The sequence below is a fragment of the Rhinoraja longicauda genome, chromosome 2 (assembly GCF_053455715.1).
Source record: "Rhinoraja longicauda isolate Sanriku21f chromosome 2, sRhiLon1.1, whole genome shotgun sequence".
Classification (NCBI taxonomy): domain Eukaryota; kingdom Metazoa; phylum Chordata; class Chondrichthyes; order Rajiformes; family Arhynchobatidae; genus Rhinoraja; species Rhinoraja longicauda.
In genome coordinates, this window is record NC_135954.1 from 91299465 (window position 1) to 91318487 (window position 19023).

A 19023-nucleotide genomic window follows, 5' to 3' on the forward strand; every position below is an offset into this window, starting at 1 on the left:
CTGCAACACCAGCCCAGTACCACCACCAGGACAATAGGCCTTTATGGCAAAGTTTAAAAACCTTGAATGAAGGGTATAAAATAGTGCCTGAAATGCAGCGACTCTTGTATACTAACTCAGTTCGGTCTACTATTATACTCTTGTACTTAGTAAGATTGTACCTAATGTATAGTAAGATTGTCACTAAACTGTATACAACAAAATAATTTCACTGTGCTTGGGTATACCTGACAATAAAACACCATTGACTACATTAGGAGCTGATGATCACAATTGCTCTGCTTGCTTCCCGAAGCCTGAGGTGAGTTCACTCTTTTGGCTCCTTCAGTATAACTAAAAGCAGTGGCCATTACAACTTCTGGCACAAGCCCCGAAAGAACTGTCTGCGTGCTGGTCTGGTTTAACGAATTGGTGGGGTGGAATTACACTGAAATTTTCCATAATTCTTTTGCCTTCTCCAAAGAGAAACTCACTGGGAGAAGCAAATTGCTCTTTTAAAAGTATTTCACTATTTAACCTTTTACAGCATTCACTTCGCACACTTGGCAATATATTGCCAGTTTCATTTTTCAATTTTCCAAATATGTCCTAACATTTGTTACTTTCTGGGAACTTTTGATACTGTTGCTGAAAGTAAGCTGCATTTGAATGGATGTCAATTCCTAAGTTTAAAATGAGCATGTCCCAGGAAGTTATTTTGTTTTTGACATCAATCTTAATCTCGTCTCCGGCTGATAAGGTGGCAATTTAAAACTTTGTACCTCTTCATTACAAAATACATTACATCAGCAGAACAACCACCAGATGTTACAACATATTCACCCAGCAAACATCCAGGATATCACATCCGTTCGGATTTCGTAGAAAAGTATGTTGCTTATCAAGCTTGAATTAAATTCGGGTATAACCTTGAGTTGCAAAAATTCTACTCCAATAATAGCCAAAAGATAACGTAGTAGATGAGAGAAGAGATAAATGCAATCCCTTTTAGGGGTGGCACAGTGGCGCAATCCCTTTTAGGGGTGGCACAGTGGCGCAGCGGAAGAATTGCTGCCAGGTACAATCCTAACCGGGGGGCTGTCTGTTTGGTGTTTGTACATTCTCCCTGTGACCGCGTGGGTTTCCTCCCACATTCCAAAGATGTACAGTTCCAAAGATGTATAGGTTTGTAGATTAATTGGCTTCAGTAAAGATTGTAAAATGTCCTTAGTGTGTAGGATAGTGCTGGTGTATGCAGATTGCTGGTCGGTATGGACTCGATGGGCTGAAGGGGCTGTTTCCATGCTGAATCTCTATTAATAATAAATTATGATGTAGTCTGTGAAGCCCTTTTGACTCATTTATCCCCCCCCTCCCCTTTCCCCCCCTACCCCCTCCCCCCTCCCCCCCTGCACTTTAACTCCTCTCTCACCCGTGCCCCACTTGGAATTGCACCCATTTCCTCCTTCCACCACCCCCGTGCCCTCCCACCTGTATGCTTTCCTGTGGGTGCACAATTCGCAGCTCTTCCATCCACATCTCACTTTATTGTCTTTTCATCTCTGCCTTTTGTTCAACCATCTGCCAATCAATCCCCCCTATTCCCCCCCCCTCACCTATGTCCACATATCACTTGCCACGCTTTGTTTTCCCCCCAACTTTCTTCCAGTTTTCCCCCGCCTCCCCAACAATCCGTCTGAAGAAGGTTCCCAACCCGAAACATCATTTTCTCCAGAGATGCTGCCTGACCTGCTGAGTTACTCCAGTGCTTTGTTATTTTTTGTTTACATGCCCCATTTTGTTTGCCAGACAGAAAATACATGCTCTTTTTCTGAGACTTCTTTCCCGAGAACATTGATAATTTTTGTCACGGTTTTGGGGAAAAAAGGGATTTCCAATCTATTTCAGATTTGTCAGCAAAAACCTGAGAAAATTAGTCAATCAAAACAGCTAAATTTAGGAACTATTTTTTCCTTTTGTCGAATCAAGAAAACATATTTCAAAGTGGCAGTCAGTATAATTTATTGACAAGGTTTACAGGGATTTTTTTTTGCATATTTCATCAAACCAACAAAAATGAATCACTGGAATCTTGAGAAAATTACAAGGTGCTGGAGTAACTCGGCGGGTCAGGCCGCATCTCTGGAGAACATGGGTAGATGACATTTTGGGTCGGGATCCATCTTCTGACTCTAATGAAACAGTAATGCAGTATGGCGGCGCTGCCATAGCAGCTGCGGCTTACCTGCGGTCCATTTGTCTTTGTGTTTTTGTTGTTTTTTTGTCTTAATTGTAGTTGTGATGTGGTGTTTTTGTGTTTGTGTACTATGTGTGTATGTGGGGGGGAGGGGGGGAACTGTAAAATTGTAAATAGGTGTCCCTTCCGAACGAAGACCCGACCTTTGTTTTCTGGGCCGCGTCTCCGTTCCTGCTGCGGCCTACCATCGGCCCAACTCCTGGAGCTGTCGGCCTCCAGGGCTCCGGTTCGCAGAGCCCGCGGACCGGACTTACCATCACCGGAGCCGGCCGTCTTCGGAGGCTGCGGGAGCGGCTGCGACTCGCCTTAGGCTCGGGCCGCGTGGATGCCGACATCAGGAGCTCCGGCAGCGGCAGCGTGTTCGCCCGCCCCGGATCGCGGGGCTTGGGACGCGGACATTTCACCGTCCGGCGCGGCCTAAAATAGGCCGCGGGATATTTCTCTGCTGGGCGGGGGCTTCAATGTCGGGAGCCACGACCGCCACGACCGCCCCGACGTGCAGCGGCAGCGTGTTCACCCGCCCGGATCGGACTTATCATCGGCGGAGCCGGCCGTCTTCGGAGGCTGCGGGAGCGGCTGGGACTCGCCTTGGGTCGGCCCGCTGCGGATCGTCCGGCATGGCCTGCAACCATAACAACCTGACCGCGGGAGAAGACAGCAGGAGAAGGGAAAGACATTGTGGCCTTCCATCGCAGTGAGGAGAGGACTGGAGGAGACTCACTGTGATGGATGTTTCTTTGATGGATGTTTCTTTTTTTGTGTGTTTTTGGGGTTGTGTAATTTTAATGCCTATTTAATGCTTTTATTGTTGGACTGTGGGTGACTGAATTTCGTCCAATATTGGATGACAAATAAAGCTATCTTGAATCTTGAATCTTGAATCTTGAATCTTGAATCTTGAATCTTGAATCTTGAGTCATACAGCACAGAAACAGGCCTTCAGTGGTTCTTTATTTAATGGATAAATGGCCCAACATGTGCATGCCGACCAAGATGCCCCATCTACACTAGTCCCATCTGGCTGCATTTGGCCCATATCGATCTAAACCCCTATCTTTGTATCTGTCCAAATGTCTTTTAAATGTTGTAGTATCTGCCTCCTCTACCTCCTCTGACAACTTGTTCCATGTACGCACCACCCTCTGACTGAAAATGTTGCTCCACAGGTTCCTATTAAATCTTTCCCCACTCACCTTAAACCTATGTTCTCTGGTTTTTGATTTTCCCATCTCTGGGTAAAAGACTCTTCATTCACCCTACCTACCCCCCTCGTAGTCTTATTCATCTCTATAAGCTCACCTCTCATTCCTCTTGCGCTCCAAAGAAAAAAGTCCTAGTCTGCCCAATCTCTCCGTATAGCTCAGGCCCACCAGTCCTGGCAACATCCTCGTAAATCTTCTTACACTCTTACCAGCTTAACAACATCTTTCCTATAACAGGGTGACCAAAACTGAACACAAAACTGCAAACGTGGCATTGGACTATTTTTAAACATGGAGCATTTATGTGCACTTCAGTCATGTCCAAAGTTGAATGCTAAAATGGATGTTTCAGAATATATTTCCATTGCTGCATGCAAAATTCTAAAGCCCGAGGGGGATGTGACATAAGTGATGTTAGAGGAATGCAGCAAGAAAACGGAGCCTTCAGCCTAACACGATCACACTGACCATTTACACTAATGCTATACTGATCCAATTTTATTTTCCACACACTCCCATCACCCCTTTGGATTCTAGCAGTCGCGTACAGACGAGAGTCAATTTGCTGTAGCCAATTAACCTACCAACATGCACGTCTTTGTGGTGAGCGTGGAAACCGGAGCATCCAGGATCAATGCATTCCGTCATAGAAAGAATGTGCAGGCTCCACCGAGGGAATATCAGGATCAAACCTGGGTCTCATAGCTGTGCGGCAACAGCCTCCATTAGCTGTATCACTGTTTAAATTTGGTCCGTGCTGAAAATAGTATATTATGCCCTCGGCTTTGTCATTAACAGGGCTCGTTAACTGGCAAGCTGCTGATGTGTAATGTGATCTGCGTACATCATTGGGCCCGAATTGGGGGGGAAAATATACGGAAATAGAAGGGCTTTCCACCTCCACTTGTCAGGGCTCTCTTTAACCATTTTTGTTTTAGTTCAGTTTCTTATTGACACATGTACAGAGATGCAGTGAAAAGCATGTTCTGCTTGCTATAAAGTCTCTCAAAACATGTTCTGTGTGCTAACGAGTCTCTAACCAGTACTCGTAGTATACATGAGTACAGTAGATCCTCTTCTGGAACAGCATGCAGAGAGTCGCCACGATCCAGCGCCACCTTGCAGTTGCCCCAGGTCTCCGAGAAATCCGATCTTGGCCGAAGGAGAGATGCTGTGCCTTATTTTCTCAATTTTAGGGCTGGTGTACTGTCGGCCCAATGTCAATGAAGTAGGGGATGAAAGATATCTATTTTTCTATTTGTCAAACAAGTCAAGTTCCTTTGGGGTCGAGATGCGTCGCAGTGGAAGATTGAAACTGCGTCAATCCTCAGTAACCTGAGCCAAGCAGGGCTAGTGCTGACGTTTGACCGTCAGCCTGGCAGACTAATATAATCACGAGGGACTAAGATGTTTGTGCAGTTGGCTTCAAATAACCCTACAACCCTGTACTGGTGGTACATCCTCTGCAGGAGGGAGGAGTGCTTTGAACTGAATAGTTCTGTGGAATTTCTTTGGATAAACCCCAGAAGTATCAATGTGCATATTATCTAGGTTTAGAAGTCCATTTTTATTATCTGCTTGCAGCAGTTTGATCCAAGCCAGATCGGAGGTCAGTCAGTTTTGGTTTTGTTTTAGTTTAGAGATACAGTGTGGAAACAGGCCCTTCGGCCCACCAAGTCTGCACCAACCATCAATCACCCATACATGAGTTCTATGTTATCTCAGTTTTGCATCCTACACATTAGGGGCAATTTACAGAAGCCAATTAACCTACAAACCTGTACGTCTTTGGAGTGTGGGAGGAAACTGATGCACCCGGAGAAAACCCACGTGGTCACGAACAGACAGCATCTGTAGTTAGGATCAAACCCGGGTCTCTGGCTCTGTAAGGCGGCAACTCTACCGCTACACCACTGTGCCGCCCTTTCTCATATAATATTAACTCTCTTCATATTACTGTGGTGCCATTTTGGTGTTTTCTGTACTGTTCAAATCTCCCATTTGCCAAACCGTTCATCACCACTGCTGTGGATTATGGTTTTGTGAAATGCCTGTTTGCTGATGGGAGATCTGTTCCAACAATTGGACAATGAGTTGTGCATTTTAGGGAACATGACCACACATCCTGTTCTTAACAGGATCTTAATGTCAATACTGTTTGTGCATGCACAGGGGACATATTTTTCATTAAAATGCAGATTTTTTTTTAAACCTTTTTTCTGACGTCAAATTTATTGATTGATTGAAAGATACAGCATGAAAACAGGCCCTTCGTCCCGTCGAGTCCACATCGACCATCGATCACCTGTTCACACTTGTTCTACGTTATTCCATTTTCTCATCCACTCATACAATCATCCTACAAACCAGCACATCTTTGGGATGTGGGAGAAAACTGGAGCACCCAGAAGAAACCCACACGGTCACAGGGAGTACGTGCAAACTCCACACAGACGGCATCTGAGGTCAGGATCAAACCCAGGTCTCTGGCGCTGTGAGGCAGTGGCTCTACTGGCTATGTCATTGTGTTGCCTTGGATAATTACTTAGTTCTGAAACATGGTGCTGTGATGGCAATTAATTTAATTTCTTCAATAAATGGCAGTTTGTGGTGCACTTCTATTTAATCTCTCCTTCAGTAGCTGATGAGCCACCTAACCTGTATAACCATTACCCTGTAAGGCAGCTGTGACATGTGTAAGTTGTTCCTTCATGACGGAGAATGGCAGATTGTTTCTTCATTTCCTAAAGCACCTTACAATAATGGAGTGGTTTTGATGTGCAGATTTGAGATGCAGGGACAAGGAATCAAATGATGCGCAAATCTCCGTGTAATGTTAGATTAGAGAGCTAAATATTAAATTAAAGATGGGTTCAGGACTCCTCTTCCCTTTGAACCCATTAATGTGCCCACGTAATGGATCAGATGTGTCCCAAGTTTCCTGAGAAGGCGACATATCCTTGCTGCATTATTTGTACGTGATTATGTATATCAAGTCCTCTTTGAAAGATACTCTTTGGTCTGCCCGGAACGTGTTGGGCTCTCAGCAAAGCAAGATGTCCGTCAGGGAGTGTTGCCGACTGGCCCATTCCAGACTGCAGGAGTACGTGACAAGGGACTCGTTGAAGCTTGGTGCAAACAACACCCAGGTTCTGTGGGGGAGGACCACGGTCTAGGGTTCTATCGCTGCGGGACATTGGCGGGCAGAGTCTGGTGAGGACAGACCTCAAGGATAGGAGGAGATATCACCTCGGGACTGCATGAGTGGCAAGGGTGCTTTGTTTAATGAGAGTTTGCAACACTACCAAATATGACACTAATGAATGAATAGACGCTGAGAATGTGGGAAGAGTTTTTGCACTGTTCGTGTGTGTGTGTGTGTATGTTGATTATAGAATTTTAGACTTTAGAGATACTGTGCAGAAACAGGCCCTTCGGCCTACCGACTCCACGCCCACAAGCGATCACCCCGTACACTAGCACTATTCTATACACTAGGAACAATTTACAATTTTTACTGAAGCAAATCAACCTACAAACCTGAACGTCTTTGGAGTGTGGGTGGAAACTGGAGCACCCGGAGAAAACCCACGCAGTCACAGGGATAACATACAAACTCCGTACAGAGAGCACCCATAGTCAGGATCGAACACGAGTCTTTGGTGCTGTAAGGCAGCAACTTTACCTCTGCCCCACTGTGCCGCCCTTACACGGAGGCTCTATGATCTGAATAAAGTTTATTTTTAGGGAAAAAGTATTGTGGTGATGAGGCTTGGTGGCAATGGGTGCTTAGTCAGCAACCAGATCTGGGGAGAGGTCAGTTCATGAGACTGGGAAATGGGTTTTCATTTAAGTACATGGTTTTGATTTTCCACATGCCCTGGTCACCCTCAATATTTTCTATGGGTAACTCTGCTAAATGGTGTAGTCCTTCCGTTGAAAATGAGTTTTAGACTTTAAAGATGCAGCGCGGAAACATGCCCTTTGGCCCAAGGAGTCCGTGCCGACCAGCAGTCACCTCGTACACTCGCACTGTCCTACACATTAGGGACCATTTACAATTTTTACCGAAGCCAATTCACCTACAAACCTGCACGTCTTTGAAGTGTGGGAGGAAACCGGAGCACCCGGAGAAAACCCACGCGGTCACAAGGAGAACGTATAAACTCCATATAGATAGCACCTGCAGTCAGGACTGAACCCAGGTCACTGGCGCTGAGAGGCAGCAACTCTACCACTGTGCCACCCCATTAGTGTGACAAGTTAATGGGACGTGTTCATTTTGTTCTGCAAAGCTGATACTGCCTGTGAGCCAGTAAAGTGCATTGTACAGTATTGAGCAGTACATTACTGTTGGTCACTCTGACCTTGATCAACACGACTGTACGCCATGCTGCCACAAAGAGTAACATTTCCATCACGTGCTAGTTACTAATTAGCATATTTTTCTGGCCAGATTCCTTTGTGAAAAACTCATTCAAGTTATGGAAGTTCACAAATTGTGGAATGTCACAAAGGACTGAAAAACAAGTGTAAATGCTGAAGAAGGGTCCCGATCTGAAATGACACCTATCCATGTTCTCCAGAGGTGCTGCCTGACCCGCTGAGTTACTCCAGCACTTTGTGTCTATCCTTAGCACCTCATCAATACTTAACTTACTAAATTTGAAGTCATTTGTTGACACCTACTGCCAACCTTCATAGCTCAGGTTTTCACTGAGTTGGATCACCGGTTTAATTTGAAAACTTCTAAGTGGGAACTCTAATGGTTCACAAGTTATTTGCTCTCTTCTTTTTTTAAATATAAACCTGCATCTGTAGTTCCTTGTTTCAATATGTAAATGCCTGCGTACTTTTTAAAATAATTGTAAAGATCATGGCACTAAACCAACACTCCTCAATTCAAAAGTCCCCAAATAAAATATATTAGAATCATAGAATTGCTATGGCATGATTTTATTTTTTTTTTAATTTTTATTGTCACGTGTACTGAGGTACTTTGAAAAGCTCTATTTTGCATGCTGTCCAAACAGATCAGATTAAACTTTACATGAATACAATCAAGGCAAACTCAACTACAATAGGTAGACCAAAGGGGAAGATTCCGTGCAGATCAGTTCCATAGACAAGTCCAATGTCTGCAATGGGGTGAAGGAGAAACACAGTACACTAGCTTATGGAAGGACTGTTCAGAAGCTGTGGCACGGTACTGCAGCGGTAGAGTTGCTGCCTTGTAGCGCCAGAGACCCGGGTTCGATCCTGACGACTGGTGCTGACTACAGAGTTTGTACATTCTCTTTGTTTCCGCATGGGTTTTCCCCGGGTGCTCTGGTTTCCTCCCACACTCCAAAGGCGTGCAGGTTTGTAGGTTAATTGGCTTTGATAAAGATTGTAAATTGCCCTAGTGTGTAGGATAGTGTTAGTGTACAGGGGTGTTGGTCGGCGCGGACTCAGTGGGCTGAAGGGGCTGTTTCCGCACTGTATCTCTAAACTAAATTAAACAAAGCTAAACTCCAGCCATATGTTAGGAGAAAGCTCGACTGTGTTCAAGGGTGCAGCGTTCTCTGTGACTTTCGTATGAATAAAGGATTTGCTAAGTGTCTCAAATAACTGCACACTGCAGCACTTTGAATGACATGGTTTTCATAATGTAAGAGAAATGCTTAATGGCATTGCATGGTTTCTTAAGTTTAACATCAAGTTCAAAATTTATTTTCCCTTTCGTCATTCTACAGTTTCCTGACTATTGTTTGACCGGCTTTAACTGAGAAAGCAGCATGTTCACCTTGGATTCAACTGTCAGCTTTAGTTTAGTGTGGAGATACAGCAAAGGAACAGACCCTACAGCTCATCGTCTAAAGATAGACACAAAATGCTGGATTAACTCAGCGGTTCAGGCAGCATCGCTGGAGAAATGGATAGGTGACGTTTTGGGTTGGAGCCCTTCTTTAGGCCACTGACCATTCCATACTGACCATTGATCAACCGTTCAAATTAATTCTATTTTATCCCAATAATCTTGGGACTGGGTTTGTACTCTTTTTCCCTCAATGAAGTAGAACATAAATTTCACCTAACTGACAAAAAAAAAATGGTATTTAGCAATGTGAACACTTTTTTTCAACGTTTACTGGTGCAAGCATAGCCCAGAGGAAGTAGTGAAAAGTAGTTTTGTTTAGATAAAATATGGAAACAGGCCCTTCAGCCCACCGTGTCTATGCCGACCATCGATCACCCATTCATTGTAGTTCTATGTTATTCCATTCTCTCATCCACCTCCTATACATACGAGGCAATTTTTTTTCACTGAGGCCAGTTAACGGACAAACCCGCTTGTGTTTGGGATGTGGCAGGCAACCGGAGCACCCGGAGGAAACCCATGCAGACACAGGGAGAATGTGCGACCTCTGCAAAGACAGCACCCAAGGTCAGGATCAAACCTGTGTCTCTGGCACTATGCGGCAGCAGCTCTACGAGCTACACCACTATGCCGCCCTTGAGAAATGCAATTATAATTGAATAGGGAGAGGCCACAACAGGAGTGAGAGGATGCTGCTGTTGGAAGGGAAAATGCAGTCCATTTACCTGACTATCCTCTACATGGAACTTCTATGGAACTTTTTCCAGCTCTTGGGTCAATATAACAAGGCAAAGGTCCACAGGAATAGTAATGATCTCACAATCAATATTTGTAATATTCTTTCCAACAAGGAAACACACTTTAAATTCTGGCTTTGTCAACAAGAAGTTAAATTTATATAATACATTACAGGACAGTTCACAGAAATGTCAAGTGCATATTTAAGATGGAGGTCAATAGATTTTTAGATGCAGGGGAAGCAAAGGATATGTGGTTAATGCAGAAAATGGGATTGAAGTAAAAGATCAGCAATGGTCTAAGCAGCAGAGCAGATATAAAGGGCTGAATGGCCACCTGTTACTATTTGTGTTCTTTTAGTTCACCTCTCTATATTCCTACTTTTCTGTTACTTCACACTGGTGGAGAAGGAGGGTCATTAACAGCTTGTATTAGGAAAAATTAACAACATAAGTGCTAACTGGTTGCTTTTCAGAGTGGACAATAATAGACCATGGTGTTCTCCCAAGGGTCAGTGCTAGGACCACTGCTCCTGGATATGTGAATATAGAGTGATTACCGTTTACTATATTTGTACTGAATCTTTGTGAATCTCTGATTACATCCTCTGGTTAGGTTGCAAGTTTCAGACACCACTTTTTACAATGCACTGGAAGAGGTTGCAAAAGAGAATTACCAGAACTGTCCAAGGGATGGGGAGTCTTGAATAGAAGGCTGTATTGGTGAAACTGCATTCCACTTGTCCTTAAGGGAAGATTTGAGTGTACAAGAATGTGACAGTTTTATTAATATGTGGAAATATTATTTACATTAGTGGTGCAAGGACTGGGGACAGTTAAGGCTTTAGGTCTAAGGTTATTGAGTTGAAGATTTTTTAAAATGCAGTCATTGGTCTTGACCTGGAATACACACTATAAATAATAAGGCTCTGAGAGTATGGATGAATGGAAAGACCAAGGGGTGCATTAAATGGTGCCACAAAGGTGGTGACATAGGTTGGCAAAGAAGGTATTTGGCACATTTGCCTATATTACTCAAGGTATTGAGTGCAGAACTTGGAAAGTAATGTGGAAACATGAAACTGCAGATGCTGGTTTACATATAAAGACACAGAGTGTTAGAGTTACTCAGCATCTCTGAAGAACATGGATAAGTGACGTTTCGGTCGGAACCCTTCTTTAGACTGATTTTTGGGTCGGGACACTTCTTTAGACTGATGAAGGTCCCGACGAAGCAAGACCTATACATTTTCTCCAGCGATGTTGCCTGACCTGCTGAGTTATTCCAGCACTTTGTGTCTATAGTTGGGAAGGCATGTCGCATCTGTACAAAACGTTGGACAGGCCATATTTGGAGTACTGTGTGCAGTTCTGGTTGCCCTGCTATAGAACGAACCTCATTAATCTAGAACAATGGAAAATGGATAAACAGAAATGTTACTGGATCTGGTGGGCTTGAGATAAGCTAGGTCTTTTTTCCCTGGAGCATAGAAATCTGCGTGGTCACCCTGTTAGAGGCATATACAATCATAGGAGGCATAAATAAGGTAAACTAGATGGCCCGTTGGGTCCCGTTGTTACTCTGGGCGCACCGCCGTCGAGCCCGGGAATCCTCCCCCAACTGCGCACGTGCAGATACCAGGCCCGGCAACCCTCCCCCAACTGCAAAGGCGTGGCTGCCTTGCCCGGCCAACTGGAGTGCATTGCGCAGGCACGCTGCCGAGCCATTGAAACTCCTCCGGGGCCGAGGGGGGGAGAGGAAAGGGAAGAGGGAGCCACTCACCCCGGCCCCAGGCAGCCATCGCGGCGGACAGCAGCAGGAGAGCGGCTGCAAGGCGCTGCGCCACGTTTGTCCTGCTGGCGGCCATCTTCTTTGACCTTCTCTCTTCCGCTGTGCTGTACCACGGGAGGAAGGTCAGGCGGGGGTGAGCCGCCGCTAGGCACGGCAACCCTCCCCGTTGTGACGACGTATTAGAACAAAATGATGATCTCAAAATGGCGATCTCATATATGACCCGTTGGGTTCCCATTGTGACGCCGAACACGGAAGTATTAGATCAAAATGACTTGTCCCATTCACAGTATAAAGTTTATTAATGTTTATAAAGTGAATTACTTTAAAAATATAACAAAACGTGATGCCGCACACCACAAGTGAATGGTGAGTAAGGTTGCCCTAAAATTGTTTGTTACCCCCCCACCCTCCTCCCCTCCCCCTTAACCCCTCCCTCCCTGTTACGTCTTTTGATGATATCAATCCTGAAGGATATAGGATTGGCAAAGTGCTGACAGTAAAGTTGAAACTAACTTTCTGTGCAGCTAACAATGTAACATTTTGTTTTTAAAAATCTATCACTTTTTTAATCTTTTCCTTTGTATATCTGCTGGCCATTGGTTCCGTCCGGTAAATCCCACGAATCATACCAATTTCTCACTCGTTCTTGCTCGAGTGCCCAATTTATTGCGACTTTGGGAAATAAGTACCGGGATGGGAGGATCTCCAACTTGCTCAATGACTGGTCACCTGCCAGCGACCGTTTTTATAAATACTCTAATTTGCACTGAAACCATTCAGTCTGCCGGGAGTGAGCGCACAGGTGGATAAGCCATGGTTCCGGAGCTGGCACTGAAGGCCACGAAGAGGATGAAGATTGAAGTTGGAGCACCACCGAGAACTGTGGGGCAGATGAAGATCGACAACACGAGCCCACTGATGTCCTGAGTCCAACATATATGTTTTTTTAAGGCACCTTGCTGATGTCTGATTAAACGATAACACCTCAGTACTGGACGTTCACTTATAAACGGTTCACTGCATTTATTTTAAGTCAAGTAAGTAATTTTTTTGTGGAGGGAGTGGAACGGGAGGCATGGGATAAAACATGTATATTATCTTTAAAAATGGTACTCGCTTAGAGATTGAATTCAGGATGTACTAAAATGAAAAGGATTTGCCTTTTCAATTGGTTTTGCCTTTGTTAATACCTCTGAATTACATCCACTGAATCATCATGCCCCTTTTCAGGCAAACTAGATTTTCAAGTAGTCATTTATTCTGGTGGAATTCTATCCAGAGCCAAGTTGCAGTAGTTCCTATCCTCTGCTGATAAGATGGATGTTTTACCAACAGAGAAAAAAAAACATTCAGGTCACTCATTGTAAATCATCGTTCAAAGTGCCCAAATTCATACTTTTTGAGAAACTTCCATATGTCTTAACTGCTAAAAAGCTTTCCTGTTGTTTTGTTAAATAAACAAACAGGTGTTCAAGTCAAAGTGCATCAAGTATTTTACAAAATAAAGTGCAGGATGCATTTACTTAGCATAGAGAAGCTGTAAGTTGGATGACTACACACAAAATGCCGGAGTAACTCAGCGGGTCAGGGAGCATTTCTGGAGCAAAGGATGGGAGAGTTTTGGGTCAGGACCTTTCTTCAGCCTTTGTGGCTATCTTCAGCCTTTGTGGATATCTTCAGTATAAACCATCATCTGCAATTACTTCCTACATAGTTGGGTAACTACTGGTCTGTTTAACTCCAATGATCTGCATGTTTACAGTCAGAATTGGAAGCAAATTGTCATGTGTAATTTAGAGAATAAGTCTGAAGAGGGGCGACCTGAAACATCGCCCATCTATTCCCTCCACAGATGCTGCCTGAGCTTCTGACTTATTCTGACTTTGTATTTTACTGTATGATTTATTCCTGATTGGGAACTAAGCATAGTGTTGAAGGAAAGTAGAGAGTTTGGGAATGATCTATATATTTCCTGATATATCATGTAGTATAAAGTGTTATAAATTTCCTGAATGCTTGAAAGAATGGGAACAAGGAGAATCAATAGATTTCTGGTTGCATCTGCAGTTATTTTCTTATATACCAGCATCTGCAGTTATTTTCTTATACTATCTGGTTGTGAAGTGAATTGATGAACGTGGTTCTGTGTAAGAGAACACCGTTAATATAGACCAGTCATGAGGAATGGTGGAGCAGACCACATGGCGTACTTGGCTACTAATTGTTTTCTTGCGTTCTTGTAGAAAATGAGTGATTGGTGGCAGGGCATATTGAGAGGAGAACATTTTGTGGAAGAAGCATTACAATTTGGGGCTAGGAAATGGAAATGCAAGGACATTGAGGAACCTTTTAGAAAATGCAAAAGACATTTATCAGGATGTTGCTTGGAAAGAAGGGCTGTAATTTTAATGAGAGATTGGATAGGCTAAATGTATTCTCACTTGGGTACAGGAGGCTGTGGTGACATTGGGATTTATAAAATTATGTGGGTCATAGATAGGATATTTCCCCCCAGGGCAGGGAAGCCTAGAACTAGAGGGCACAGGCTCCGAGGGAAGAAATGTTAGGATTTAGAGATCCAAGAGTTAAAATTTACACTCAGAGGCCGGTGAATATCCGAAATGCATTGTCAAGGGAGATGGTGGAGGCAGCTACATTTATAATGTTTAAAAGGCATTTGCACAAGTACTTAGATAGGCATGTCTCCAATGACTCTGAAAACTTCTGCAGATGCACCATAGAAAGCATTTTGTCGGGTTGCATCGCGGCTTGGTTTGGGAACAGTTCTGCCTAAGACCACAAGAAATTGCAGTGTTGTAGATGTAGCCCAGTCCATCACACTGACCTGACTTCCCACCATTGACTCCATCTACATTTCATGCTGCCTTGGAAAAGCAGCCAACATAATCAAAGACTTGTCCCACTTTGGTCATTCCGTCATCTCCCTGCTCCCATCCAGCAGAATATACAGAAGCTTGAAAGCGTGCACTACCAGACTCAGGAGCAGCTTATCGGACTTCTGATCAGTCTTACCATAAGCTTGGGTACTGTCTAATTCGCATCTACTCCGTTGCGGACATTGGACTTTGTCTCTGGAACTGAAGCACCACAATGCCGAGAACTATATTCTGCACTGTGTATCTTCCCCTTTGCTCTACTTGTTGTACTTGAGTTTGGCTTGACTTTGTTAATGTATAGTATTATCTGATCTGATTTGATGCAAATGCATGCAAAACAAAGCTCGACATGTGAGAATAACAATAAACAGGACTAATGTAGGAAAAAGGGATTAGTGTAGATGCATCACGGTTGGTAGGGATGAGGTGGGCTGTGCAAGTGGCACAGTGGCGCTGCCGTGGAGTTGCTGCCTTACAGCGCTAGAGACCTGGGTTCGATCCTGACTACGGGAGCTGTCTGTACAGAGTTTGCATGTTCTCTCTGTGACTGCGTGGGTTTTCTCCATGTGCTCTGGTTTCCTCTTCACATATCCCAAAGACACGCAGGATTGTAGATGAATTGGATTCTGTAAATTGTAGGATAGAACTAGTGTACATGGTGATCGCTGGTCGGCACGGACTCTGTTTCCACGCTGCATACCCAAGGAAGTGAGTCTACATTTGTTTTTGTGTGGTTTAGAGATACAGCACGGAAACAGGCCCATCACCCCACCGAGTCTGTGCCGACCACCTTCAATTGCTGTTAAATGCAAAAATAGGAGATTGGCTCCCCTGAATGCTCATCAATTTTCACCGTGTACGGTGCAGGAATGAGCATCTTGGTTCATTTGGCCTGTGGTGTTCATGCTTCTCGGCGCTCACTAGATATCTGAGCCCAGAAATTAGGCTGAGATTCAAGCATTGACCCGGCTGTCTGCTTAACGGGCTGATAGATGAGTTTGCATATATAAATTTAAATCCCCTCGTTGAGTTATGGCTGCGCTATCAGTTACCATTTTTGGAAAACACTTTAAGCTGAGACCTGCCTGATTTCTCATGGGGAATGTATAAGACTGTAAAACATCGGAGCAGAACTTGGACATTCGGCCCATTGAGGCTGCTCCAGCATTCGATCATGGTTGATTCATTTTTCCCCTCAACCCCATTTCCCTGCCTTCTCCCTGTACCTTTTGACACCCTTACTAATCAAGAACCTGTCAATCTCTGCTTTAAAAATATCCAATGACTTGGCTTCCACTGCCGTCTTTGGCAATGAATTCCACAGATTCACCACTCTCTGGCTAAAGAAATTCCTCGTCATTTTCATTCTAAAGATACGCCTATTTTTCGAGGCTGTGCCCTCTGGTCATCTCCCACTCCTGGAAACATCCTTTCCACATGCACTCCATCAAGGCAATTATTCAGTAGATTTCAATGAGATTCCCCCTCATCCTAAACTCCAGCGAATACAGGCCCAGAGCTGTCAAACGCTTCATACATTAACCTAATCATCCCCAGGATCATTCTCATAGAACCCTTCCGGACCTTCTTCCATGCCAACACATCCTTTCTCAAATATGGTGCCCATAATTGTTCACTATATTCCAAATGTGGCCTGACCATTACCTTATGTAGAGAATCCCATGAAGTTATTTTGAAGTGCAGGGGGATTATCCCCTGTGATTGGGTCAATATTTATCCCTCAATTGGCATTTTAAAGAGAGGTTATTTAGTCATTATCACATTGCTGTTTGCTGGAGCTTATGCACTAATTTGCTGTCAGATCCTTAGGTTACAAAAAGCCACTACATTTCCAAAGTAATTCAAATTCTGCTAAATAGTTTAGAATGTTACGAGGGTTAAGAAAGGCATTATATAAAGACCTAATAGTACACATAATCTATTATGCACACTTAATGTACCTACTGTATATAGTGCATTTTTTGTTACATGTTTGTAAAAAACAATGCTGGCAGAACTCGGGTCAGGCAGCATCTGTGGAGAGAAAATGGACAGACGAGGTTTTGGGTTGGGACTTCACCTGTAAATTGAATGCTGTCAACATTTTCACTTCTATCTGTCAGTTTGACTTTCATTTTATCTCAACAATCTAATTTCACTTGTATTTATAACTTTTCTAGATAGGGTGGTACAGAAGGCATTTAGTATGCCTGCCTGCAATGCTAAGGGTATTGAATATAAGAGTCAGGAAGTCATGATGCAGCTCTATAATACTTTGTTTAGGCCACACTTGGAGTATAATGTGCAGTTCTGGTCGCCCCATTGCAGGACAGATGTGGAGGCGTTGGAGAGGGTGCAGAGGAGGTTTACCAGAATGCAAAATTAATTACAGGGTTTCAGCTTCAGAGAGAGGTTGGATAGACTGGAATTGTTTTCTCTGGAACGTCAGAGGTTAAGGGCAGATAATAGAAGTTTATAAAATGATGAGAGGCATAGATTGAGTAGACAGTCAGAACATTTTTCCCAGGGTGGAAATGCCCAATACAAGAGGGCATAGCTATAAGGTGAGAGGGGGAAAGTTTAACGGAGATGTGTGTGGCAAGGTTTTTTACACAGAGTAGTGGGGGCCTGGAACATGTTGCCAGGGATGGTGGTGGAGGCAGATCGGTTAGTGGTGTTTAACAGGCTTTTAGATAGGCACATGAAAGTGCAGTAAATAGAGGGATATGGATCATGTACAGGCAGATGAGACCAGTTTAACTTGGCATCATGTTTGGCACAAACATTGTGGGCTGAAGGGCCTGTCCTATGGTGTACTGTTATATATTATTCTATGTTCAAGCTGCATTTAACAGTTAGACATTTTTATTTACTTAGAAAAGTATTTTTTTATTTATTGTGTTGCATCTTATTTAATAATGTTAGTGATATTATTGTGCTTCCGACTCGAATTAGTTCCTTCATTTTAGTTCCTTTAGTCCTTTCCTGCAGAACAGTGGTTATTCTGAAGGGTCTGTTTAATGGGCTCATAGGGGCATTCTTCGAAACAGATGAGCTTGCATATATAAATTTAAATCCCCTCGCACTCTCGCAAAGTTGTACCTTCACCCTCCTTCCTCTGAGTAGTTTGTTCACGTGCTGCTGAGGCATGAGCGTAAGGATGTGCTGTCACTGCGTGTGTCAGAATCGGTGCAGCAGAAGGCTGGGGGTGAGAAAGATTGAGTGGGGAGTGGGGGCGGGGGGGTGGGAGAGAGATTATACGATTACAGTATTTCAAGATGAAACATCTTTCCATAGCAAAGCAGCTTTGAGTTTCAAAAGGGATCAATACAGCAATCTTGCCAACAACATGTTCTTTGTTCTGATCTAGGTGTGCACAGAGTGTATACCGAGATGGGGGTGAAGATTCGCCCGCAATGCTACTTCGACGTGGAAATAAACAGGGCTCCAGGTAAGATCTTTTTGTTTCCCTCTTTATTCCCAGCAAGTATTATTATCTTGATTAAATTTAGTCAATTTTGCATGTTGCTCATTCAACCATCTACAAATAGATCTTGTGATGTTTCCTGTTGTAATTCAGCCATGTGCTAAACTGCTTCATGTATATAAAATATTGTTAACTCGTGCTGAGTATATAAACTGCATTTATGCAGTACATAGACTGCATTTTCAAACACCTTAACCCCATGGACCAGTAAATGAATTGAACAGTGTTTGGCTTTTGTTAAATGATTCGCACTGACTTTGACACTAGTGCCCACTGATTTAACTAGTTGTATTAGGTCCTGTATCGGGGAACCAGTTACTGTGCAATGGCTTGCTGCCTCTAACATTGCTAAGTTGCAGCACGGGAAATAAATCCTTGTTTTAATCATATGATAACTCGTCCTAAGTTCTGGAGCTTTGACATCTCCCACAAAGTTGCAACTTCAGGTGAAAACCTGTGAAGAAAAGGTCAATTTAGATTGACATTCCTTACCTTTGCATTTAAAAACAAGTTTAAAAAACACAACTATTTTAGTTTTGGTTGTGTGATATTGTGCAAGATTCGTTATTTTGTTTTTTATCAACTTTGTTCCTCAGTTATTTACTGCACTTGAAGAGAAGATCAGAAGTAGAACTCTGGCAAGTAGCAGTTCAGAGCTGCCACTTCACTGCGCTAGATACCTGGGTTCGATCTTAACCTTGGGTTCTATCTGTGTGGAGTTTACATGTTCTCCCTGTGACCGCGTGGGTTTGCTCCGAGTGCTCCAGTTTCCTCCGACATCCCAAAGATGTGCGGGTTTGTAGGTTAAT

The 19023-nt window shown here is 43.6% G+C and overlaps 1 protein-coding gene across 4 annotated transcripts in view; it reads left to right on the forward strand.

Moving 5' to 3' along the window:
• Window positions 1-19023, forward strand: part of nktr (natural killer cell triggering receptor) — a 132841-nt gene that overhangs the window by 27492 nt on the left and 86326 nt on the right. For all 4 annotated transcript variants that reach the window (XM_078423799.1, XM_078423811.1, XM_078423821.1 and 1 more), the window contains exon 3: window positions 18098-18178. In XM_078423799.1, the coding sequence (XP_078279925.1) occupies window positions 18121-18178 (58 nt within the window). In that variant the 5' untranslated portion in view covers window positions 18098-18120. The remainder of the gene's footprint in view (window positions 1-18097; window positions 18179-19023) is intronic.